This window comes from Neoarius graeffei, chromosome 21 (genome assembly GCF_027579695.1).
Source record: "Neoarius graeffei isolate fNeoGra1 chromosome 21, fNeoGra1.pri, whole genome shotgun sequence".
Classification (NCBI taxonomy): domain Eukaryota; kingdom Metazoa; phylum Chordata; class Actinopteri; order Siluriformes; family Ariidae; genus Neoarius; species Neoarius graeffei.
This window is the reverse complement of record NC_083589.1, coordinates 31,994,422-32,018,628: the sequence shown is the minus strand read 5'-3', so window position 1 is coordinate 32,018,628 and position 24,207 is coordinate 31,994,422. Positions and strand designations below refer to the sequence as shown.

At 42.0% G+C, this 24,207-nt stretch overlaps 1 protein-coding gene across 4 annotated transcripts in view; it reads right to left on the bottom strand.

The window, feature by feature from the left end:
* The window catches only part of taf3 (TAF3 RNA polymerase II, TATA box binding protein (TBP)-associated facto), a 146,586-nt gene that overhangs the window by 8,139 nt on the left and 114,240 nt on the right, over positions 1 to 24,207 (bottom strand). For 3 of the 4 annotated variants that reach the window (XM_060902980.1, XM_060902981.1, XM_060902982.1), the window contains 2 exons: positions 20,624 to 22,272; positions 1,374 to 1,450 (listed from right to left, as the gene is read on the bottom strand). In XM_060902980.1, coding sequence (XP_060758963.1) covers positions 1,374 to 1,450; positions 20,624 to 22,272 — 1,726 coding nt within the window. Of the gene's footprint in view, positions 1 to 1,373; positions 1,451 to 20,579; positions 22,273 to 24,207 lie in introns of all 4 variants that reach the window. The other variant, XM_060902983.1, reaches the window with a different exon arrangement.

The window sequence follows — 24,207 nt, the reverse complement described above, 5'->3', positions numbered from 1 at the left end:
AACCCCGGTCACCGTGGTTTTGACCCCGGGAGGGGTGTGCCAAACGGCCGGCTCCGGTTACACACACAGGCGCATGGTCATTATTTATGTCTTATCTGAATGACACCTTGAAGGTACATGCACACACGCATGCACAAACACACACACTGTTGTGAGCGCACTTCAGTGACCGCTCTCCTTCAGATGTGTGAGGTGTGGGCTGATCAGGAAGTGACCTCACAACTCCCTTATGAATCTGAGGTCAAAGGTCAGGGGCATCCGTGCTGCCTCGGCCATCAATGGAGCCACTGTTAGAGCTTTAAAATGTATGTGTCACAAAACACATGCAGATATGCAGGCAGACACTGCACTCACTCAGCTACCTGAGCAACACCGGGTCGGGCCGTCGGATTTCTTTAACGGCTTTTAAATACGCTAAACATTGTTTCCTCAGAGCTTCTGCAGACAGAACGGATATTCGCCGTTGCGCCACATGACACACTTGCAGGATAGGAGCCATGGAAGATGAAAACTGTACCTCTTTCCTAACTGAAATATTTTTCCCTAAAATTTTCACCGATTCAGATTTGGGTTTTTATTGGCGATGTAGAGAAACATTTTACGGACATTTTCAATTATTAGGCCCAATCCCAAACGGCTTCGTTTAATCACTATAGAGGGGATAACATGCTGGTGCTTAGTGGAAGTTAGTGCATTACATGCCCAACAGAACACCAAAGATACGTAAACATTATGAACATTCAAATACCACACACACACCCCTAAAACATAAGAACAAAGCCTTCAGCATGGCCTATGTAACAGTCACTATCAGAGAGAGAGAGAGAGAGAGAGAGAGAGAGAGAGAGAGAGAGAGAGAGAGAGAGAGAAAGGCCAGCTGATTATGTTCAGAGACCAGAGTACAGGTGCAAGGGGGGGGGGAATAATACAGCAAAACGACAAAGACATAATACACGATCACACACACACAGTTGCAGAATAAAGGCCTTCCTGTCATCACACAGACACACACATACGTTAATGTTTCCTGCTTTGCATGGTGGTGGAACAGTGAGGATGAGGGAGGAAAACTAAAGCAAAGTCTAAACACACTCCAACCAGATCAACATGTTCTCTCTCTCTCCCACACACACACACACGCCCCCCCCTTACCTGTAGCCTGCTTATGTGTATGTTAAAGAGTGGGGGGTTAAGTGGTGTGAACACTGGGACTATTGATAGGAGTGTGCAGCAGGTGGTGTGTGCGCGCGCGCCTCACACAAAAACCGTGGGCCGTCTGGGACTGGTCACATGACCCATAGGCTGAAACACACACCTGCATGCAGACACACAGTCTCTGACCACACAGGGAGCACCGTGTGTGTGTGTCTTACATTTTGTCCTGTCCAGCTCCAACTTTCAGCGTTAGTCTGGGTATGACGGGAGACCGCGAAGCCACAGGAGCTTCAACCTGTGAGAGAGAGAGAGAGAGAAAAACCAAAAACAAAAGGGAGATACAGAGAGGGAGAGAAAGAATATGATTTAAAAAAGAGGAAGTGAGACATACAGAAAAAAAAGAGAAAAAAAAACCTTAAACAAATCTTCACCAAGAATCTCCGTTCTCTTCCTCCACTGACGCACAGTACAAATATCACGTCCTTTTAACTCTTTACCCCTTAATGACGACCCCGTGTACATCCCATAATGACGACATATGACGCCTTGTCTAAAACCTTGTCTTTAGACTTTTTTCTTGTAAATATGTTATAAGGGTGAACAGTATACTAGTGCATCTCAAAAAGTTTGAATATTGTGAAAAAGTTCAATATTTTCCATCAGTTATTTAAGAAAGTGAAAATGTTATATATTATAGACTCGTTACACAAACTAAAATGTTTCAAGCATTTTTCTATTTTAAATCAATATGGCATACAGTACAAAAACAAAAAAACCCATCTCAAAATATTAGAATATTTCATTTCGAGTTTGAGTAAAACAGTATGAACACAGTGTATCTCTCGGTCTAGTTCAGTACACACAACCACAATCATGGGGAAGACTGCTGACTTGACTGTTGTCCAGAAAATGATCACTGATGCCCTCCACAAGGAGGGTAAGCCACAAAAGGTCATTGTTGGAAAAGGTGCACAAGCAACAGGGATGGCCGCAGTCTTGAGAGGATTGTCAAGAAAAGTTGATTCAAGAACTTGGGAGAGCTTCACAAGGAGTGGACTGAGGCTGGTGTCAGTGTATCAAGACCCATCATGAACAGACATCTTCAAGAAAGGGGATACAACTTTCACATTCCTAATATCAAGCTACTCCTGAGCCAGAGACAATGTCAGAAGTGTCTTATCTGGGCTAAGGAGAGAAAGAAATGGACTGTTGCTCAGTGGTCCAAAGTCCTCTTTTCAGATGAAAGTACATTTTGCATTTAATTTGGAAATCACGGTTCTAGAGTCTGGAGGAAGAGTGGAGAGGCACAGAATCCAAGGTGTTTGAAGCCCAGTGTGAAGTTTCCACAGTCTGTGATGATTTGGGGTGCCATGCCATCTGCTGGTGTTGGTCCACTGTATTTTATCAAGTCCAAAGTCAACACAGCCATCTACCAGGAGATTTTAGAGCACTTCATGCTTCCATCTACTGACGAGCTTTTTGGAGATGCTGATTTCCTTTTCCAGCAGGACTTAGCACCTACCCACAGTGCCAAAACTACTACCAAATGGTTTGCTGACCATGATATTACTGTGTTTGATTGGCCAGCCAACTTGCCTGACCTGAACCCCATAGAGAATCTATGGGGTATTGTCAAGAGGAAGATGAGGAACACCCGACCCAAAAATACAGATACGCTGAAGGCCACCATCAAAGCAACCTGGGCTTCAATAACACCTCAGCAGTGCCACAGACTGATCACCTCCATGCCACACCGCATTGATACAGTAATTCATGGTAAAGGAGCCCCAACCAAGTATCGAGTGTATAAACGAATATATCTTTCAGAAGTTGGATATTTCTGTATTGTAAATCCTTTTTTTGATTGATCTTAGGGAATATTCTAATAATTTGAGATACTGGATTTCTGATTTTCATGAGCTATAAGCCATAATCATCAAAATTAAAACAAACAAAAAAAAGACTTTAAATATTTCACTTTACATGTAATGAATCTAGAATATATGAAAGGTGACCTTTTTGAATTAAATTATGAAAAAAAGGAACTTTTTCATGGTATTCTAATTTTTTGAGATGCACTAGTATACGTGTACAAGGGTGGCTGTAGCAACTGCTTTAAGGAGCAAAGCGTTAAAGCATTTAAAAATTAATGAATCTGAATATTAATAAGATTTATTTTACTTTTCCACCGACTGTGATGTTTTCTGGTCTCGTACATCAACCATTTAGAGCCTATATTTCTTCCAAAGATCCAGGTTTAAAGTTTTTTTTTTTTTTTTAATTCAAGACTCTCCAACACAGTTCTGTTGAACCCTGAACTGCTTCCTCGCCACTCTACAGCCTCACTACTTTCCCTATAAACACAGTGGCCTTGGAGACCCGATGTCATGCCTTGGATGTCAAAATGACACCATGTGAGAACAAGGGAGGGGGGGTGGGGTGGGGGAAGCTCACATCAGTGTGGTGTAATTAAAGGTGAATTTATTTGATGAGTTCAAGACGAGACGATTCAAGAGACGGAGAGTTGAGCTGTATGAAGATAAGACGACGAACAGAAGCAAAGAACACGGAAAGCTGCAACAAGCAAAGACTCAGCAGGGTTTACTTCAAGCGAGGAGCTCTGCATGGATGTGAATCCCTGCTGCTGCACTAATTGTTTTGCACAGAAACGCGTCTTTTCTCCCTTTAACTGTTTTGTTTTTATTGTCGTGCTGTGCACTTGTGACAAAAAGCCTTTATGAATCTGGACGGTCCCCTCCTCCTCCTCTCCCTTCATCCATGTCTTTCATCCTTTCTTTAGGAGAAAAGTAAGGATCAGCAGAACTGGGAGAATGTTCGGCAGGTTGCATCATTTTGAGAGAATGGGAGGCCGTCGGACGCTGCGTTAACACGCGCTCCCGACCACGAGCTTTCCAAAAAGCTATGACACGCCAGCACAAAGTCAAGTGAGATTTGATCTTTCCTTCTTTCTCACCCCTGGATCGTACGTCCCTTTATAACCTGACCATCACCTATCTTTTTCACCTGATCATGTGGAAAATAACCAGCATCCTGGATAATCTCCATACACACAGAGGACAGGCTGTGCCCGGGCTACACAAGGGCTGCAACTCTAAACTACTATAAATGATTTATCCACAGTTTGTACTCCGTTTGATTGGTGCGCTTCTTAAGTTAACCGGGGACTCAAAAGGACACGCTAAAGATATCAGTGCACTTGTACTCATAGATATACATGTTACTAATGCCAGAACTCATCTCACTGTTCAAATGCTAGTTACATTTTTAACATCAGCTGCAAATTTAAAGTCTGCATAGAGATGTTCAAAATTATGAACATCAGTCCAACAAAAAGTGGTTCTGAATGTCACGTCTTAAAGGAACAGTCCACCGTACTTCCATAATGAAATATGCTCTTATCTGAATTGAGATGAGCTGCTCCGTACCTATCCGAGCTTTGCGCGACCTCCCAGTCAGTCAGACGCGCTGTCACTCCTGTTAGCAATGTAGCTAGGCTCAGTATGGCCAATGGTATTTTTTGGGGCTGTAGTTAGATGCGACCAAACTCTTCTGCGTTTTTCCTGTTTACATAGGTTTATATGACCAGTGACATGAAACAAGTTCAGTTACACAAATTGAAACGTGGCGATTTTCTATGCTATGGAAAGTCCGCACTATAATGACAGGCGTACTAACACCTTCTGCGTGCTTCGACAGCGCATTGATATCTGAGCTCTGCATCAATGCGCTGCCGAAGGTGTTAGTACACCTGTCATTATAGTGCGGACTTTCCATAGCATAGAAAATCGCTATGTTTCAATTTGTGTAACTGAACTTGTTTCATATCACTGGTCATATAAACCTATGTAAACAGGAAAAACGCGGAAGAGTTTGGTCGCATCTAACTACAGCCCCAAAAAATACCATTGGCCATGCTGAGCCTAGCTACATGGTTAACAGGAGTGACAGCGCGTCTGACTGACTGGGAGGTCGCGCAAAGCTCGGAGAGGTACGGAGCAGCTCGTCTCAATTCAGATAAGAGCATATTTCATTATGGAAGTACGGTGGACTGTTCCTTTAATGCGGAAATCAAATTCCCTGTACGACATGCTTTAGTTAGTCCATCCATCATCCACCGCTTATCCTGTGCAGGGTTGCGGGCAAGCTGGAGCCTATCCCAGCTGACTTTGGGCGAGAGGCGGGGTACACCCTGGACAAGTCGCCAGGTTATCGCAGGGCTGACACAGACAACCATTCACACCTACGGTCAATTTAGAGCCACCAGTTAACCTAACCTGCATGTCTTTGGACTGTGGGGGAAACCGGAACACCTGGAGGAAACCCACGCGGACACGGGGAGAACATGCAAACTCCACACAGAAAGGCCCTCGCCGGCCACGGGGCTCGAACCCAGAACCTTCTTGCTGTGAGGCGACAGTGCTAACTTTAGTATCATTTCAAAACATTACATCAATATATTTAAAAAAAAAAAAAATCCATCTAGGATTCAACATAACTTTGTTAATAGGAGTGTAAATAAATTTAAAACTCCAAATGTAAGAAAGAGTTGATTATATTCATGTGGATCTCAGCCCAGATGAAGTTTTCTGCTGTTCCTCTCAAGGTTTTTGAGGTGCTTTTCTGCTCACCATGGTTGTAGAGAGTGCTTTTTTAAAGGGCATATTCTGGACCAATTTCGTCTTTTTTTTAATATGAAAGTATGTCCCTTTACACACTCATCCAGAAGGGTAATTTTGCACAAGGCCATCTGTCTACAGCAGAAAAAAAAAATAAAACAAAACGCGTCTGGAAAAATCCCAAGGGAGTCTGGAGCCAGATTCGTGACGTCACCTGCGGAAGCGCCAGCAGGCTGCGCGACCTTTGCACGGTTTCAGTGCACAGCCTGTGTAGACCAAGCGCTCCCATTTCTCTCTCATTGTCCGGGCTTTTGGGAAACGATGAGTACTAAGGCCAAAAAAATAAATAAATAAATAGTGTGTTTCCGGTAACATGAAATACTAAAATAAGGTCGGTCGGTAGGTAGGAAAAAGTTTTTTTTCTTAATTTTTTTTTTATTTTGTTCGAAAAAAATTAACACAAGTAAACATCTTACAAAATAGTATTTTGGCACAGAATCCTTTATACCACACATCATAATAAAATGAAAGTGTTTTAAATCTTTAAACAAATAAAAAAAAAAATCGCTAGAGTTCGAGTTATGATCTATGGAAACGATATTTCATGATATTTTCATGTAATAACGTGAAAACACCTTATCAAGAAATAACGTGAAAATAACGTCCTAGGCTAGGCTACTTCCATTAAAAGCAGACGGCCTAGCCTACTGTAGAACTTGGGTCGAGCAAAAACACCGAGCACAAACATGGCTGAATCCTGAATGACTCCTATTTGTATAAATAGGGGACTACATAGGCGGCAAAATGTAGTGTTTTTCCCTGCCATGGAAGTGCACTTGTATACTGAACAGGAAGCAATTTGCATTACAGCCTTGAATGAGGATTCAAAATGGCGGCTCGGCTCAGTTTTCCCTTCCTCCTTCAGTATACAAGTGCGCTTCCATGTTTATGCAGGAGGGCTGATAGAAGTGGTGAAACATTTTACTTTTTATCGTTTCTTTCACAACTTGAATGTGTTGAAACAAAAAATTATGACAAACTAACGCCGCTTACACTAAAATATCGAGGGAAATTTGTAATAAAAACTTTACGGTCGGCAATTTCGACGTGGAAATTCTCGATCGGTCGGGTTACCGGAAAGACACTATTTTTTTTATTTGGCCTAATCCCATCAAGATTGGTGTTGCTACACCCTCCTACGATACATCTGTTAAACATTTTAATAATTACGCGATAACGTTGAAGAAATTTGCAGAAAACCACCAGGTCGTTTTCTCATAAACAAACCAGTGCTGGCGTAGGATTCAGAAGGAGGCGTCCTGCACGCGACATCACGAAAATCAATGCCGGGAAATCCAAATGCCAAGTTTTTCAGAGGCGGACCAATTCACCTCAAATGGCTTGATTTCAACTGAATTTTTCTGGTATTGCGCAAGGTAAAAAAAAACACAACACAAAACGCAGAATGTGACAGATATTTGACCAAAGTTGAATATAAAATGGGAGAATTACATTGATCTTGCTCCTGAATTTAACCGTGATATGCACTTTAAAAAAAGTTACTATCGCCTTCCTGTCATCAGCTTGAACCAGTCTGGTCATTCTCTACCAACTGGTCTCAAAAACACCACACTTCCAGCTGCATTAGTGCTGTTCACTGGACTTGTTTTTTCTTTTCTATTTTTTGCTGCACCATTTTGTCTAAACTCTAGAGACTGTTGTGTGTGAAAATCCCAGATCAGCAGTTTTTGAAAATACTCAAACCAGGCCATTTCGTACCAATGACCGTCAAAGTCACTGACACACACTCCTAATTAAACAGTGTAACTGTTATACATCTCAAAAAATAAGACTTTAAATAATAATAATTAAAAAAAAAAAAATCCCAAAACTATGGAGGACATTGCATGCTTTAGCAGCACCTTCTTTTGTCACCTATTTCAGTTTTTAATATTTCTCTCTATGCTAGCTGTTACACATTAGGAAGCGGATGTAGATGAATTGGAGATTACATCCGTCTGTGCTCACTCTGACTTAGACATTCATGCCTCTCCGGAAGGGGCCGTAGGGACCAGGCTTTCTTCACATACGCACTTCCATCCTACTCTCTCTCACACGTGTTTTGGCCTCCCAAAGGAGGAGCTGCTGAGGCCCTGTCCTTACACGATAAGGAGCGTGTGCGCGCGAACGAGTGTGTTTAAGGACACACATTCAGGGTCACCCTCAGTGGCAGGTTCAGATAGTGCTATCTGCTTATGTTAATTAGTCTTTAAGTGGCTTGCAATGTCTTTCTCCCCAAAAGTGCCCTGTCCCACTTAACCTGCCCTGTATCACGATGAGTCCAGCTCTTCAAACGCTCACGCTTTCCTTCAACACATACACACCTGGGGTGTGTTAAAAGGAACGGGCGTGCACAAATGGATTAATCAGCTATTAAATGGATGTACGACATGACCTTATGACCCGAGTCTCACACTGGAGCCGATAAAGAGAAATGAAAACTCGTTAAAAAATGTTTTACATGAGAATAATGAGATATAATACAATATAATTTCACACAACCTCCATTTAGCTGCTGTGAAAGAGTGTTTGAGAAGAGTTAAGATGAGGCAGTGAATGGTGAGTTTTCAGGTGTCGGTGTTGAAACCTGGGATCAAAAGTCTGGCAGAATCTAGAATATTCTCCACAAAGCCACTTCAGGCTCTTGGATTTCCATTATCCTTTAGAGCATTTCCCAAAGGTTACCGTTCCCAAATTATATCCGTTAATATTTTTCTATTAAACGCTGACGGAAAGGCTAACAGGATTCAGGCAGCGACAGGGAACGGACACTGACAATGAGGCTGAAAGCAAGAAAAAGCAACAAACGATCCATCAGTTTTCATTGCTAGGTTCCACCCAAGTGTAAGCAAATACATTTGATAAAAGTGATGTAGGAACAAGTGACATTAGTCTTGCCTTGTGATTAGTGAAGGTAAAGCTTACACCAGTCCAACTCCAGCTCTGGTTTGCCCACTTTACACTAAACTGGGGGCATTTTTTTTTTTTAAGCAAAGCACATGTAGACACTACCCAGTCAACAATTATTCATATTCCATTCACACATCCTGTGGCTCATAAAACCTAATCTCGATCTAATTAGAAAGCAATCTGAGACTTAGGTTCCCCGGGGCTTTAAAGTGCTATGACAGTAAAGGATATAAAGAATTACCCAGTTTGGTAAAGATGAGCAGAGATGTGTGCGCGCACACACGCAAGTCCCAGTCAGACGTCATCTAGGAGTGTCTTACAGAGCTCAGTGCCACTTTGTTGTGAAATGCCCAACTGTGGCTAAAGTTAATTATTTAGATGCCGAAACAGATAAGGAAATTTTATACAGCTCCTCGGAGGTAGCAATGTAGGGATTAATATTTTAAAACATTTTTCAGTCAGATGTCACATCACACAGCAGGATGGTTGATGCAAGGTTCTGAAATATATTACTTCAATAACTTACATTATAATCGAAATACATTAAAAAAAAACAAAAAAAAAACGCACTAATAGTATTAACACTACTTGTACCTTAACACTAATATTACTAACACTACTCATACCCCAAACACTAAGTAATAGTGTTGGTAATATTAGTGTTGGCAATTAGTGTTTGGGTATAAGTGGTGTTGATAGTGTTAGTAACTGGTGTTTAGGTATAAGTGGTGTTGGTAATATTAGTGTTGGCAATTAGTGTTTGGGTATAAGTGGTGTTGATAGTGTTAGTAACTGGTGTTTAGGTATAAGTGGTGTTGGTAATATTAGTGTTGGCAATTAGTGTTTGGGTATAAGTGGTGTTGATAGTGTTAGTAACTGGTGTTTAGGTATAAGTGGTGTTGGTAATAGTGTTGGTAATATTAGTGTTGGCAATTAGTGTTTGGGTATAAGTGGTGTTGATAGTGTTAGTAACTGGTGTTTAGGTATAAGTGGTGTTGGTAATATTAGTGTTGGCAATTAGTGTTTGGGTATAAGTGGTGTTGATAGTGTTAGTAACTGGTGTTTAGGTATAAGTGGTGTTGGTAATAGTGTTGGTAATATTAGTGTTGGCAATTAGTGTTTGGGTATAAGTGGTGTTGATAGTGTTAGTAACTGGTGTTTAGGTATAAGTGGTGTTGGTAATATTAGTGTTGGCAATTAGTGTTTGGGTATAAGTGGTGTTGATAGTGTTAGTAACTGGTGTTTAGGTATAAGTGGTGTTGGTAATATTAGTGTTGGCAATTAGTGTTTGGGTATAAGTGGTGTTGATAGTGTTAGTAACTGGTGTTTAGGTATAAGTGGTGTTGGTAATAGTGTTGGTAATATTAGTGTTGGCAATTCATGTTTGGGTATAAGTGGTGTTAATATTAGTGTTAGCAATTAGTGTTTGTGTTAGCAGTTCGTGTTTGGGTATAAGTAATGTTGATAGTGTTAGTAACTGTGTTTGGGTACAAGTGGTGTTGGTAATATTAGTGTTAGCAGCTGGTGTTTGGGTACAAATGGTGCTGTAATAGTGTCTGGGTGTAAGTGGTGTTAGTAATCTTAGTGTTTGGGTAATACAGTACCAGTCAAAAGTTTGGAAAACACCTTCAAATTCGATGTTTTTATTTTTTAATGTTTTTTTCCTACATTGTAGAATACTGAACTCATCAAAACTATGAAATATATGGAACTATATGGTAAACAAAAAAAAGTTTCATCTTTTAGATTCTTCAAAGTCGTCACTATTTACCTTGATAACAGCTTTGCACACTATTGGCATTATCTGAACCAGTTTCATGAGGTCGTCACCTGGAATGCTTCTCAATTAACAGGTGTGTCTTGTCAAAAATGGAATTTCTTGCCGTCTTAATGCATTTGACACCATCAACCAGTAAAGAGTAAATAATAAAAACACAGTAAATAGCCCTGTTCGACAACTGTAGTAATCCATATTATGTCAAGAACCACTCAAATAAGAGAAATAAGTCAGTCAGTCATTACTTTAAGACATGAAGTGTCTTTTAGTTAATTAAAATAAAGAAAAAACATCGAATGTGAAGGGGTTTCCAAACTTTTGACTGGTGCTGGAAGTGGTGATGGTGGTAATATTAGTGTTAGCAATTAGTGTTTGGGTCCAAGCGGTGCTGCAATACTAGTGTTTGGGTCCAAGCGGTGCTGCAATACTAGTGTTTGGGTCCAAGCGGTGCTGCAATACTAGTGTTTGGGTATAAGCGGTGTTAATAGTGTTAGCAATTAGTGTTTGGGTCTAAGTGGCGCTGTAATATTAGTGTTTTGGTCTAAGTGGTGTTGGTAATTAGTGTTAATATTAGTGTTTGGGTATAAGCTGTGTTAATAGTGTTAGCAATTAGTGTCTGGGTATAAGCGGTGGTGGTGGCGGCAATATTAGTGTTAGCAATTAGTGTTTGGGTACAAGTGGTGCTGTAATTAGTGTTTGAGTACAAGTGGTGTTGGTAATATTAATGTTATATTACCAACACCACTTATACCCCCAACACAAATATTACTAATGCTACTGATTACCCAAACATGATTAGAGCAATTCCAGCGTTATGGACGTGACACTTGAACTCAAAATGGCAACAAATGACCCAGTGCATGTTTTATTGTCTCCCAGTATTTAAACAGGTGTTGCATATTTTAAGGCTGTACCATACTGGAGAAGTGATAGAACAAGAACAATTCCTATAGTACATCTAGGGCATGCCAGAAAATGCCAATAAAAAATGCGTTATGGATGTGACAGAAAAAGTATCACTTTTCTTGGGTGACTGTACATTTTTATCAAACTCTGAAATTGTAAACCTAATGTCGAAATGGAGATATCCATTTGATAGAGGGGTCCAAGGTGAATATTAAAAAATCTTTGTTTAAAATATTTTGTATTTCATGCAGAGTTTCGGAAGGAAAAGTCAGCGTTATGGATGTGACGAAATTCCGTTATGGATGTGACGCGTCTGAAATAGACATGGCATATGTTTAGAAAATCAGCAATTTAACCACCATAACCCTTTGAAAAACTCTCTAAATATCAGCTAAAACTATCAAAGTTCTTAAATAATATTTAGGATGGCTATTGTTTTGCTGTTTTGTGGATTTTAGCATACATTTCTGTGGCTTGTGGCAATAATATAGAATTGTACATGATCAAAGTTGATTTTAGCTTGGGGTTTACATTATAAGAAAGAAAGACTGACATATTAAGGCGAAGGGAACAATTCTTGTGACAAATTGGTTCAACTTATTCACATCTGTAAAATACAGGCCTAGGTGATATCTCTGGGAGTGGTTTTGATGTATTACATGTTGCTTTATTCTTGCATGGTGAGGTTGACATTTACATGGAATTGCCCATTACCAACACTACTTAGAGCCCCAACACTTCTATTACTAACCCCTATCAGTATTTACACGCATAACACTAATAATACTTATCCCAACAGTACAAATATTATCAGTACTACTATTGCTTATACCAAAGGCCATATGCCAATAATGTTAATACCACTTATATCAATACTACCAAGCGATACCAATAATACTCATGATAATAATACCACTTATGCCAATAACACTCGTACACGCATTAAGAACAAGCAGTACGAATATTACTGGTATAACACCAATACTTGTACCCATAATACAAATACTTTTATCCAGAAATACTATTGCTTATCCCAATCATACTACTACATATAATAAAACTAATAATACTATGACATATACCAATAACACTACTACTAATATGAATATTAATAGTATTGGTATAAGCACTAATATTAACACATTGTACTATATACAGTATTTATTGAAATACTAAAAGCCATGTATGTATTTGAGAGCAGAAACATATTTACAGTCCTTTAGTGTTCTTTTAGTGCCACTGTGTCAAAAAATTCCCAACTGTGGCTTGAAGTTAATGATCTAGAAGCTGAGACAGACAAGGCAATTTCACACAGGTCCCCAAGTGACATTCATCTCTATCCAGGAGAAACACTGCTTGTCTCATACCCTTTCTCCCCCCAACCGTGTGCGTGTTTAGTGCTCTGGACTCGACGGGGTGGAGGTCCCAAGATAGCGGGCTCCTGTGTGGCCCCCAGTCAGAGCCATTGTGCCTGGATTTGTCCAGTTTTTATGTAAACGCAATATTCTTTTCACCTGAACTAATGCAACCAGTGGCGTAAGCCCCTTACTGCTATGGACGGCATTTTTTTTTTCCGCTAATCTCTGCGGATTTAAGTCCCTTCTGCACATACCTTTGGGGCGGCTACTGATAAACCACCCTAACTCAACACCGCTCCGACTCGCCTTTCTCTTTCCTGCCACTCTTGCTTTTCCTCTGGACGCCAGCAAAGCAGCCTTGCAAAAAATTAAAGCGATCAAGAGATTTAAGCAGACGAGAGAGAAAGATGTGGGGTGGGGGGGGTGGGGGAAGAGAGACACAGAAAAAAAAATAGCTTTCTGTATCCCATCTAGCAGTGGCGGAATGAGAGACGAGGGGAGAAGAAGAAGGGGGGGGAGAAGCGTGAAAGAAAGGGTCAGAGAGAGGGGTGAATTATTGAGGGAGAAAGAGATGGCGAGAGAAATGGAACTTTACACTTAGCTGTGTAAATCAATCCTGAAAGATCTTATGTGCTGTACATGCGTTATCGCTGCGCTGGACTGTGAAAAGACACTGCAGGACGAGTTCGCTCGAGTGGAATTAGCACAATCTTTCTTTTCTCTATCATAGACTCTTAAAAAAACACACACACACACACACACACACACACACACACTGCAGACTGAGTAAACAGAGGCTCTGAGGTGTATTATCCCTTGTTTGATTTGCACACAGATTGACAGCTTTGTGCGTGTGGGTGTTTGTTCTAAGACCGGAGAGCCGCAGAATTTCGGAGACAAACGGAAAGAAAAGATGGAAAATGTAAATGTCACTCCGCAATCTAGCTATGATCTCTAAAAAGTACTGAAGTACACACAGGCACATAGACCAGCAGGATCTGAGTGCGTCAGTAAAACTGTTGGAGGAATAGTTCAGCTAAAAAAAGATGAAATGTGCACATTTAACTCAAACACATTCGATCAGCCAAGGTCACAGGCTGCAGTTTTGCACTGAAGCTCCAAGGCTATAATGTTACTAAAAAGTCAAAGGTTATATGCAAAACACCTGCCGAAAACATCCCAATACTCAATCCAGTTGTTTAATGTGGATTCGGACACTGTATGACACACATCTAAAAACATGACCCAAAGTACGTCTCAGTATGACGTGTGCCGATAGCCGCCATCTTGAACGCATCTCTCTCTGTCTCTCTCTCTCTTCCCCCCCCCCCCAGGCCATCCTTAAAAAAAAAAAATCCGTTTCCTGTCCACCGGGTGAGCAAAAAAATTTTCAGTCGGGAGGGATTTTTTTAAAAATATATGGATGGATAAGAAATCGCAATGCTGCGTTTGCTTTTTCTTTCAGTACTTTTTTTTTTTTATTACAAAAGCTATGGAATCAATTTTGTGCCAAAATGTTCATACAATACTTTTGAAATATCAAACAAAAACGACAAATCAAAATACAAAAGAGTCCATTTTTTTTTAGACTGGCAAACAAATTATTCGTGTAATCGTGCAAAATATCAGTCTATTACTCTTCAGAAACCTTTTATTTTTGTTCCGCGTCTTTCTCAGTTTTGTTTGACGTAATTTATTTTGGTTGCGATTCCAGCTTTCTCGTTTGCGCTCCCTGACTTTTTGCTTGCAGTTTTGGCACAAACTTGACGTGTGGGCGGGCTGTCCAGGAACGCATTCCCATTGGCTAACTTGTGTTTGACTGACAGCTCCGCTCAGCCATTCCCTACTCGGATTCTGGCGGACTGTTTGACGAGTGACCGATCCATTGACGGTAAACAAGGATCGAGTGGACTTCAGTGGCGACTGTGATATTGAATTTACACTTTGTTGAATTAATTCAATATATCACAGTCGCCACTGAAGTCCACTCGATCCTTGTTTACCGTCAATGGATCGGTCACTCGTCAAACAGTCCGCCAGAATCCGAGTAGGGAATGGCTGAGTGTAGCTGTCAGTCAAACACAAGTTAGCCAATGGGAATGCGTTCCTGGACAGCCCGCCCACACGTCAAGTTTGTGCCAAAACTGCAAGCAAAAAGTCAGGGAGCGCAAACGAGAAAGCTGGAATCGCAATCAAAATAAATTACGTCAAACAAAACTGAGAAAGACGCGGAACAAAAATAAAAGGTTTCTGAAGAGTAATAGACTGAGATTTTGCACGATTACACGAATAATTTGTTTGCCAGTCTAAAAAAATTGACCTTTTTTTGTATTTTGATTTGTCGTTTTTGTTTGATATTTCAAAAGTATTGTATGAACATTTTGGCACAAAATTGATTCCATAAAAAGCAGACATTTAATAAAATATGATGGTTTAATGAACTGAAACTTGTAAAAAAAACCCTTTAAGTTAGCATTTTAAATGCTGACTGCAACATTTGCAAAACTTTTACAAAAGGTACTTAAAATGCCCGACACGGACTTTTTGTAGTTCTAAATCGAGCGTTAGGCCTAGTTCGGATGAAATTACACTATTAAAATGATCACTGAATGATTTGTTTTTCTGAATCTTTACTATTTTGTTGTTCGCTAGAATACCATTTCATACTTAAGCAAATGTTTGAAAACTCCGGATCTGCTTCCTTCATGGTGGCTGCCATTTTTTTGTGCCGCACGGCGCATGCACAGAGCTGATTCAGTTCTATATTCTGCGCGGAATGCAGGGCTTTCCACAAGCGCCGGCTGCCGGCCAGACAGCCGACTACACAATTAAGTCCAGCCGGCTACTTTAATGACTTATTTTTGTAGCCCACAGGCTCTAAATATTAATTTTCGATTTTAATAAAATTAAATGTTTATCTAACTGACTGACAATAATTCGCGCTGTTTGTACTGATAATAACCACAAATTCCCCGCCGACTTTGTTGATCAAGGGAGAGTAACTCATCCGCGGCCCCGACATGCGGTGTGCGCGCGCACGCACTCGGCGGAGGCAGTAGTGTGTCGGGGCTGTCGGAGGGAACAGAAGCAGAGATGACGCTTATTTTGTCTCCGGTAAACCAGTCTTCTCTCGTTCAATTACGTGCTGGCATCAAAAGACACCGTTGGTTGTAAATGAAACCAAACTGAGTGGTTGGACTGTATTTGCATACACAAATGGAGAAATGTTGGCTGAGTGTGTAATTGTGTAGCCCCACTGCAGAACGTTGTCGTCGTTAATTCATAGCATGCTCAGCTGCGTGAATGTGTCATGCATCGAAAATAAGAGATTTACAAGCCAGGAACGCCTTATGATGCAATACGCAAGAAAAGAAAGAAGATTTACTGCCATTTTACTTTGTATTTGAGTAAAGTGAATAAATAAATGGTCTGTGGAAAATACATTTAATCCTGGGAACTGCGTGCACAGGAGTTTATTTTGTGTTTACTCCCCCCCAGCTGGCTACTTATTTGTCATGGCTGGCTAGTATAAGCCTTAGTGGAAAGCCCTGGGAATGCGGAAATGTCAAGTTCGATTTTAGATTTACGAACCCGAAAAAAATGTCGAAAAACCGGCGTTAAAAAAAAAAAAAACTTCACCCGCACAAACGGCACTCACCCGGCCGGTGGACCGGAAACAAAACATTTTTTAATAATGGCCCCATGTACAAGCATCAGACTTGGGTTGAAGGCTGTGTAAACATTGTATACTAGTTAGAACTCATATTGGTCGCGTCATGGAGGCGACAGGCTGTCTGAACCACACCTCATGTGATGTGTATTCGCGACTGTTTCCTTTTTATCAAGAAAACTAACATGCATACAAACATCAACTGAGCACAGGGCCAGCTGGAATTATTACACAGTTCACTTAGAACTGCGACAGGTGATCGTGGGACGATAAACAAACAGCACATTCATGCTTATTGTGTGGATCGTTATCATACAGTACATCACATTTCACTGAAAATACAGTGCACACAAATGTGACAAGACCACAGGCTGATTATTTTAAGAGCGTTCTGGCAACAAACATGCAAATTGCATTTGGTGTAAAAAGGAGAAGAATTATAAAAGATGAGATATTAATCCCAACTGTTAAGTAGGGGTCGACCGATAATTGACCTGGCCGATATATCGGGCCGATATTCTGCATTTTTAGGGTTATCGGTATCGGCCATAATTTCCACCGATATGCCGATAACGTGCCTTTATGCAGCCATTTCATTCCTAACGCGACCGTCACTGCACGTCCTTTCCTGCACTCGCCTCTCTGAGTTCAAGAACACGGTCCCGCCCACCACAACATCTGATTTGTTTGGCACAAGAGATATAGCCAATCGACACGTGTAGCTAAACGCTGTGAACTGTTTCAAGGCGGCCGTACGGGCACTCGGGCAGAAGCGGCACAAGGGATACAGCCAATCAACACGCGTAGCTAAACGCTGTGAACTGTTTCAAGGCGGCCGTACGGGCACTCGGGCAGAAGCAGATCCCACTTCAAGGTAAGGACACGCTGCTTTTGCCGCAATAAGTCACAAACACACAAGTTGCAAAAGCACAACATCACTATACATTTACATTCTTCATCTACTACTCGTTAAAATTGTCCATTTGCATCTGTGTAGCCAGGCAAACTTAGCTTACGGAAGGAAGCACTTGAATTAGCCGACAACCAACTAGTCTCGCTGAAACTACTACATGTAATGCTTCCTTCACTACAATATAATCCTCCTAAATTGGGAATATTAGGCTTGGGCATTAAAAGCATTAGAATGTAGATGGTTACTTGTTAAGTTGTTACATAATAGGGAGTGATAGCCTACTTTATGTTTGATTTTACTTTTTAAAAAATGCTGCAGGCAGCTCCCTACACTTGATTTGTTATTTAAAAACTACTTGAAGTTGGTAAGTCTTACTTAGTTCTTAGTGTAAAAGAATCCAGAGTGTATTTTCATTTATTTTCCACTGAAAATGGTGAGCTGTAATATAGTAGGGAGTGATTTATTTTTTTATTGGTGAATATTTATTTTATTATTATTTTATTTCTCATTTTATTCTAACTAATGTTTGACTTTATTGTACAAATGCTGCTGGCATCTCCCTGCACAAAATTTCATGTTCAATTTTACAATTAAACATACGTTTCATGGATATGAAGGTCTGTGTCAGTGTGTGCGATGTTTAATTTCATGTGAATTATAATGTTTACATTTATCGGTTGCACATATCGGTTATCGGCATCCCAATTCCATAATAATCGGTATCGGCCCTGAAAAAAGCATATCGGTCGATCCCTACTGTCAAGTACAGCAGAGGATCTGTGAATTACATGTGGCCGTTTTTCCTCCAAAGGCCCATTAGGATACATGGAATCATGGACTCCATGAAGTACCACGGAGGTGATTTTAAAGTGTATGCAGAACACAGAAATAATCTTTAAATGAAAATCTGTCTGCTTCTGCCAAGAAGTGAGTTGGGGTTGGATCTACCATCAAGACAGAGATCCAAAACGTACATCCAAATAACCAAAGAATTAAGATTGACATTGCCTTCCCAGTCCCCGATCTAAACCGCACTGGAAGCCTGTGGTTTGACCCAAAATCTACAAAAAGAGTGCACAGGAACCTGGAAGAGGCAAAGAGAGCAGTATAGGACAATCTGAACCTGTACACAACTACAGCCTAAGGAACAGGAAAAGTAACCAAGCACTGCTTTCTAGAACGAAGGAGACATCAGCAATCATCCATCCCTAGAGCTCTGAGACTATAGCTGTAGGCGCCATCTATCTATTCTATTCTATTCATTCATTCACAGAGAGATGCGTGTGTGTATACATTATATATTTATTCTATCCACATTCACTAGATATGAGCAATCACACACTCTGATTGGCTACTCTACTAATAGGATATCAGCTCATATACTGTGAGAAGAGAAAAAGAAAAATGGCGGAACGTGTGAGGATGAAATAAAAACTACTCAGAAACAAAACCCCAATAATGATCAAGTATTTCAAACAAACAGAAATAGCTAAAAGAATATAGCTTTTTTTGTTTGTTTGCTCGCCCCCCACCAATCTCCTGTTTCACACTCCAGCCCAGTCGGTGGCAGGAAAGCACCTTTAAGTTGGTCCGCCAACCACCAAAAAGCCCTAAAGAACCCCCCCCCCCCCCTCCAAAAAAACCCCCCGTATTTAAAATGGCAAGAACATGTCTCTTATTTTTCCAAGAATTATTATAGCATTTTCCATAAATTACTACTGTCATTTTGCCAGTTAGTTTACATTCTAAGCGGACATAATTTTGTCAGACGTTTTGTATAAACTTTTTCTTTATCGAACTTGACCAAAAAAAAAAAAAGTTTCTCAAAATCGAGTGAATGTGGATAGAACAGTTATTCCACTCAATCTTGTCGCACATGGCTTATAGCCAACTCTGCCATCAGCTCATGTACGACTCCATTTTATTCATTTTGTATATAACACTACTGTGCAAAAAGGCTTTTCCATTAAAGTAAAACAAAATTCAAAAATTACTGTAGTACACGTGTATACACTATATGCACGTGTGTGTACTACAGTAATTTTTTGAATATTATTTTACTTTAATGGAAAATACTTTTTTCACAAATGTTTAACAAAGATATTATTATACTTGGTGCTATGTTGGCAGCGAGGTCCCTCACAGTACCAGGGGTTTTTCTAGAAAAATTTAGTACGAGGGCGCTCACCATGGCGAGGGAGCTAAAGCAACCAGGGGGTGGGGGGTGCTGGGGGTTTGTCCGTCCCCCCCCTCTGCCTTGCAAAGCCTTTGAAAAATTGAGGCTATCTGAGAGGGAAATTGTAACTAATTGTCAACATTAAAAAAGAAAGAAGTAATCATCTGCCCCGGACAGTCTTTGGCTTTCTTCCGTTTCGTGCTGCGGGATGACATCTTTAAATAACCCAAGTGTCAACAAAAACAACTCGCGAACTACTTCTGTCAAAAACTCCCGTGCCGGTGGGTGAAAGGTCATTCAGTCTCGAGAAATCTCGCTCTACAAGTCAGCTGACCTTGTATGTAACTCATGTCAAATCTCGCGAGAGCAGCCGCGACAAGTAAACAACTAAACAACATGGCGCCTCAGTCTGGAAAACGCAAACTCGGATTGTTTTTGCACCGCCTGGCGGTGTATCTACTATGATTGGAATATTTTTGGAGTAATTATAACGTATTTGATGATCAGACACATTGTCACATGGTGTTGCTGGGATGTTTTCATGGAGAAAAGATCATTTTGAGAAAGACTGCATGTTGTGCAGTAGCATAGAAGTGCATGGCCTAAGTGTGACTTGGGGTTCAATAGGCATTTCGGTAAGAGGGCGCAGCGCCCCTGTTCCCCGGTTTAGACGAAAGCCTGCAGTACTAAATTTAAGCGTGCCAATAATCGTGATGTGCTTTATATGTAATATATTGTCAACAAAACAAGGTTGTGTCTTATTTTCAGCCAATCACCCACACAGAGTTTCATAACCTTTTCTTAGCCCATCTTTACAGTAGGTGCCAATAATTCTGGAGCTGACTATTTGCAATGGAAGAAAAAAAAAGAAGATAAATGTGGAAAAATAAACCTAAGCGCGCACAGGCCTGTGTTTGTGCGTACAGTTGGCAGGAACTGGGAGTGGACTGAAGTCCCGGTTCAAAGTGAGGTGGGTGTGGTTACACTAAACGCATGCCGTGTGTGTGAACTTCACACCTTGCTCTGATGAAGGCCTTCACATGTTGCCATCTTGGTCTTACCATGACACTTGGCTTCTCCACTTTGGGCTTGTCTTTTTCTTTGACCTTCTCCTTCTTCTCTTTCTCCTTTTCCTTCTTCTTCTCCTCCTTCTCCCTGGGCCGCTCCCTCTCCCTGTCCTTGTCTCGTTCCTTCTCCTTGTCTTTCTTCTTCTTTTTCTCCTTTTTGTCTTTCTTCTTGTCCTTCTCCTTGCTCTTGGTCTCTTTGGGGTGGAACAGTGTTTCAGGGAGGATGGGTTGCAGTGGGGGAAGCATCGAGGGGACACGCAGACAGGAAGAAGGGCTGAAGAGAGGTAATGAAGCAGAGGCGGTTTCCTTTGCTGCAAGCGACAGCCTCCTCTCCTCCTTCCCTCCTCTCTCCTTGCCCTTGTCTCTTTTCTCTTTGTCCTTCTTGCTCTTCTCTTTATCTTTCTTCTTGTCCTTGTGCTTGTCCTTCTCCTTCTTCCCTCCAACACAGTCTCGCCTCTCCTCTGCTCCGAGAGATAACTCCGTCCAGGGAGTCTTTCCATCCTCTCCTGGGCCTCGTTCCTTCTCTCTCTTTTTCTCCTTGTTTTTCTCTTTGTTCTTGCTTTTGTCTTTTCCTTTCTCCTTTAGCCGCTCTCGGTCCTTCTTTTTCAGCTTAGTCTTGATATCCTTCTTGAGTTTTTTCTTTAGGAGAGACGCGGCCACGGGATCTTTTCGCTCCTGTGGGGGGTTGAGGGCTGGTAGTGGAGGGGTGGGTGGAGAGTCGGATGGGGTGGAGAAGTAGGAGGGGTCTGGTGGTGATTGACAGGGCAGAGCCTGTCCCTGGTTGGCCTTTCGGATGACTTCATCTATGGAGTCGTCCATGGTCCAGCGGTTCGGGCCAGCCGAGAGCAGTGTCGGTGTCATCATGGGTGGGTGTTTCACGCCAAGGGCAGGTGTGAGTTTTGGTTGTGCAAGTGTGTGCTTGGGCATAGGTTTGGGTGGGCTTTTTGGAAGCCCCTCACTGTCCGAGTCCGAGTCATATGCGAATGGGTCAGCCACGCCCACTCCGCCTGCACACGCCCTGGCTATAACTGCTGCAATGGAGTCCTCGATGGCTTCGTCTTTGAGCTCGCCGTCCTGCGAAATGTCGTCCGTGTTAGGGAGCAGCCACCTGCTTCCTAACTGCGTAGGCCCTGGCCGAGGGCTTCGGGGGCTTCTGGGTCTCCCAGGTGACCTTTTCCCTGCCTTCTGTGCACTTTTGGGAGGGGTCACTGAAGAAGGACGGGCAGATATGGCAGACGGGGTGGTGCCAATCACTCGTTTGGGAGATTTATTCTTCTGGCGAGCAGGAGAAAGGGAGGAGACTTTGGGTTTCTGTCCTGGCGTTGGGGTCAACGCAGTGGGACGAACCATTTCGAGGGGCAGAGGAGGAGAAGGGGAGCGTGCCATGTGCTGGGCGTTGAGTGAACTAAGAGGCTCGCGAGGCTCAAAGCTCCATTCGGGGCTACTTCCTGGTTTGGTTCCCAGGCGTGGACGCTTGGCAGCAGGCAAAAGACCTTCGGGTCTGGGGCTATCTGACCCACGTGGGCCGAGCCAGTTCTCGTCGTTCTCTTCGTCCTCACCCTCCTCTTCCTCGCCAAGAGACACCTGCATGGCCTCGGCCGATGTGCCCATGTCTGCAGGGACCTGCTCCTCCTCCTCTTCATCTGAGACACAGAGAGAACACATTTAGAATACATCCATGACAGCATGTTCTCTCAGATTTATTACATCTTGGATGTTACACACACACACACACACAGGTCAGTTTATTACAACTATCCTGTACTTTTCACTGCCCATCTTCTCAGGAAACACTGAAAACACAGGTACTCTTCATATACACATACTTACTGACCGTAGTCCATCTCTTGCTATGCAAAGCCCTGCTCTAGCCAGTCTAATCACTCTCATTGTGGAGGAACCAACACCAGACGACCACTAACCAGATATTTTTGGGCGTGGATCATTCTCAGTGCAGTAGCTACACTTGGACAAGTGCATCAAGAACAGTAGTGCCCCAGCCCCCCCTTTTTAAAATCCACAGATACTCCACAATATTGCCATCAAGAAGATTCCTTAATATTCCAGCTTTGGTTATTTACAAGGGACCAAATTAAGTCAGCATAAAGCCACGCCAGCATGCGATTTTTCACAGTGTGCCAGCGTTCCACAACCAGAGGCTTGACGTAGTAACAGAGCGTTCACATCTAGGATGATGTGCAACACATTACGTATCAGAAATATGAATACCCCTGAGCATACCGCCATTGCTTTCAAAACAACGGTGGGTGAGCTGAGCGTTGAGGTGCTTTTATTCACGGTGCACATTTATACCACTCTTCAAAACACAAGCGGAGTTGCTGTGGGATCAGAAATATGCTGGAGGAGAAAGTGAAGTAGGAAGCAATTTGAGACAGAAAGGTGCGTAGACCTTCGACGCTGTTTGAATTTCTAGACAGTAGAATATCAAGCTCAAAAATGTCAAACCCCTGTTCCGGAGTGCCAGCTGTCCCTTTTACACAGACCTCCGTTACCATCAGTTGTTCCACCTCAGAGACAGAACCACACGGATTTCCCGTTCTATATTTGGATGTTTGACACAGAACACAAGTGCAAGATGGGCCATTTGCAGGAACTGGTCACGTGCCAATTTTCCCCATAGCAACAAGCCCAGGGTGGGCAGGCTAACTTGACATTCCTTGACAACCACAAGAGTTTGACTGGCAACACGAAGCAATCCATTTCTATAATAGCTGTTTTTACCCAAGTTTCTATTGTCTTTTTTGACCCGAATTTTCGTGTGTACTTGGGGTGGAGAAAAAAAAAAAAAAAAGTTTGTGGTTTTAACTTCTGTTGCAAGTTAAAGCGAATCATTGGCTGTAAAAGAGTTTTTTGGACTCAAGTTGGCCGCTGCCGAAAGAAATTCACGTGCGAAATGGTGGATTTCTCAGGTAGAAGACGACACCTTTGTCACATGCACACTTCAAGCACAGTGAAATTCATCCTCTGCATTTAACCCATCTGAAGCAGTGAACACACACCCAGAGCAGTGGGCAGCCACACCAGAGCGCCTGGGGAGCAGTCAGGGGTTCGGTACCTTGCTCAAGGGCACTTCACCCCAAGGCCACCCCACGTTAACCTAACTGCATGTCTTTGGACTGTGGGGGAAACCGGAGCACCCGGAAGAAACCCACACAGACACGGGGAGAACATGCAAACTCCACACAGAAAGGCCCTCGCTGGCCATGGGGCTCGAACCCGGACCTTCTTGCTGTGAGGCGACCGTGCTAACCACTACACCACCGTGCCACCCAAAATTTTAAAGCCTCCCCGTCGGGGACTCAAACCCCGGTCTTCCGTATGACAGACGGAGACACTGTCCATTATACTCACGAGGATGTGTTTATAACTTATAATTTCTCCTTTTCTACCTTTATCATTTGCTTAATGTGTGAAGATTCTTGAAAATAAATACAGATGTACATCTGTAGATGAGTTTTTAGTCCAAAAAAACTCAGCCAAGGATTCGTTTTAACTTACGACAGAAGTTAAAACCACAAACTTTCCAAGTACACACGAAAATTCGGGTCAAAAAAAAC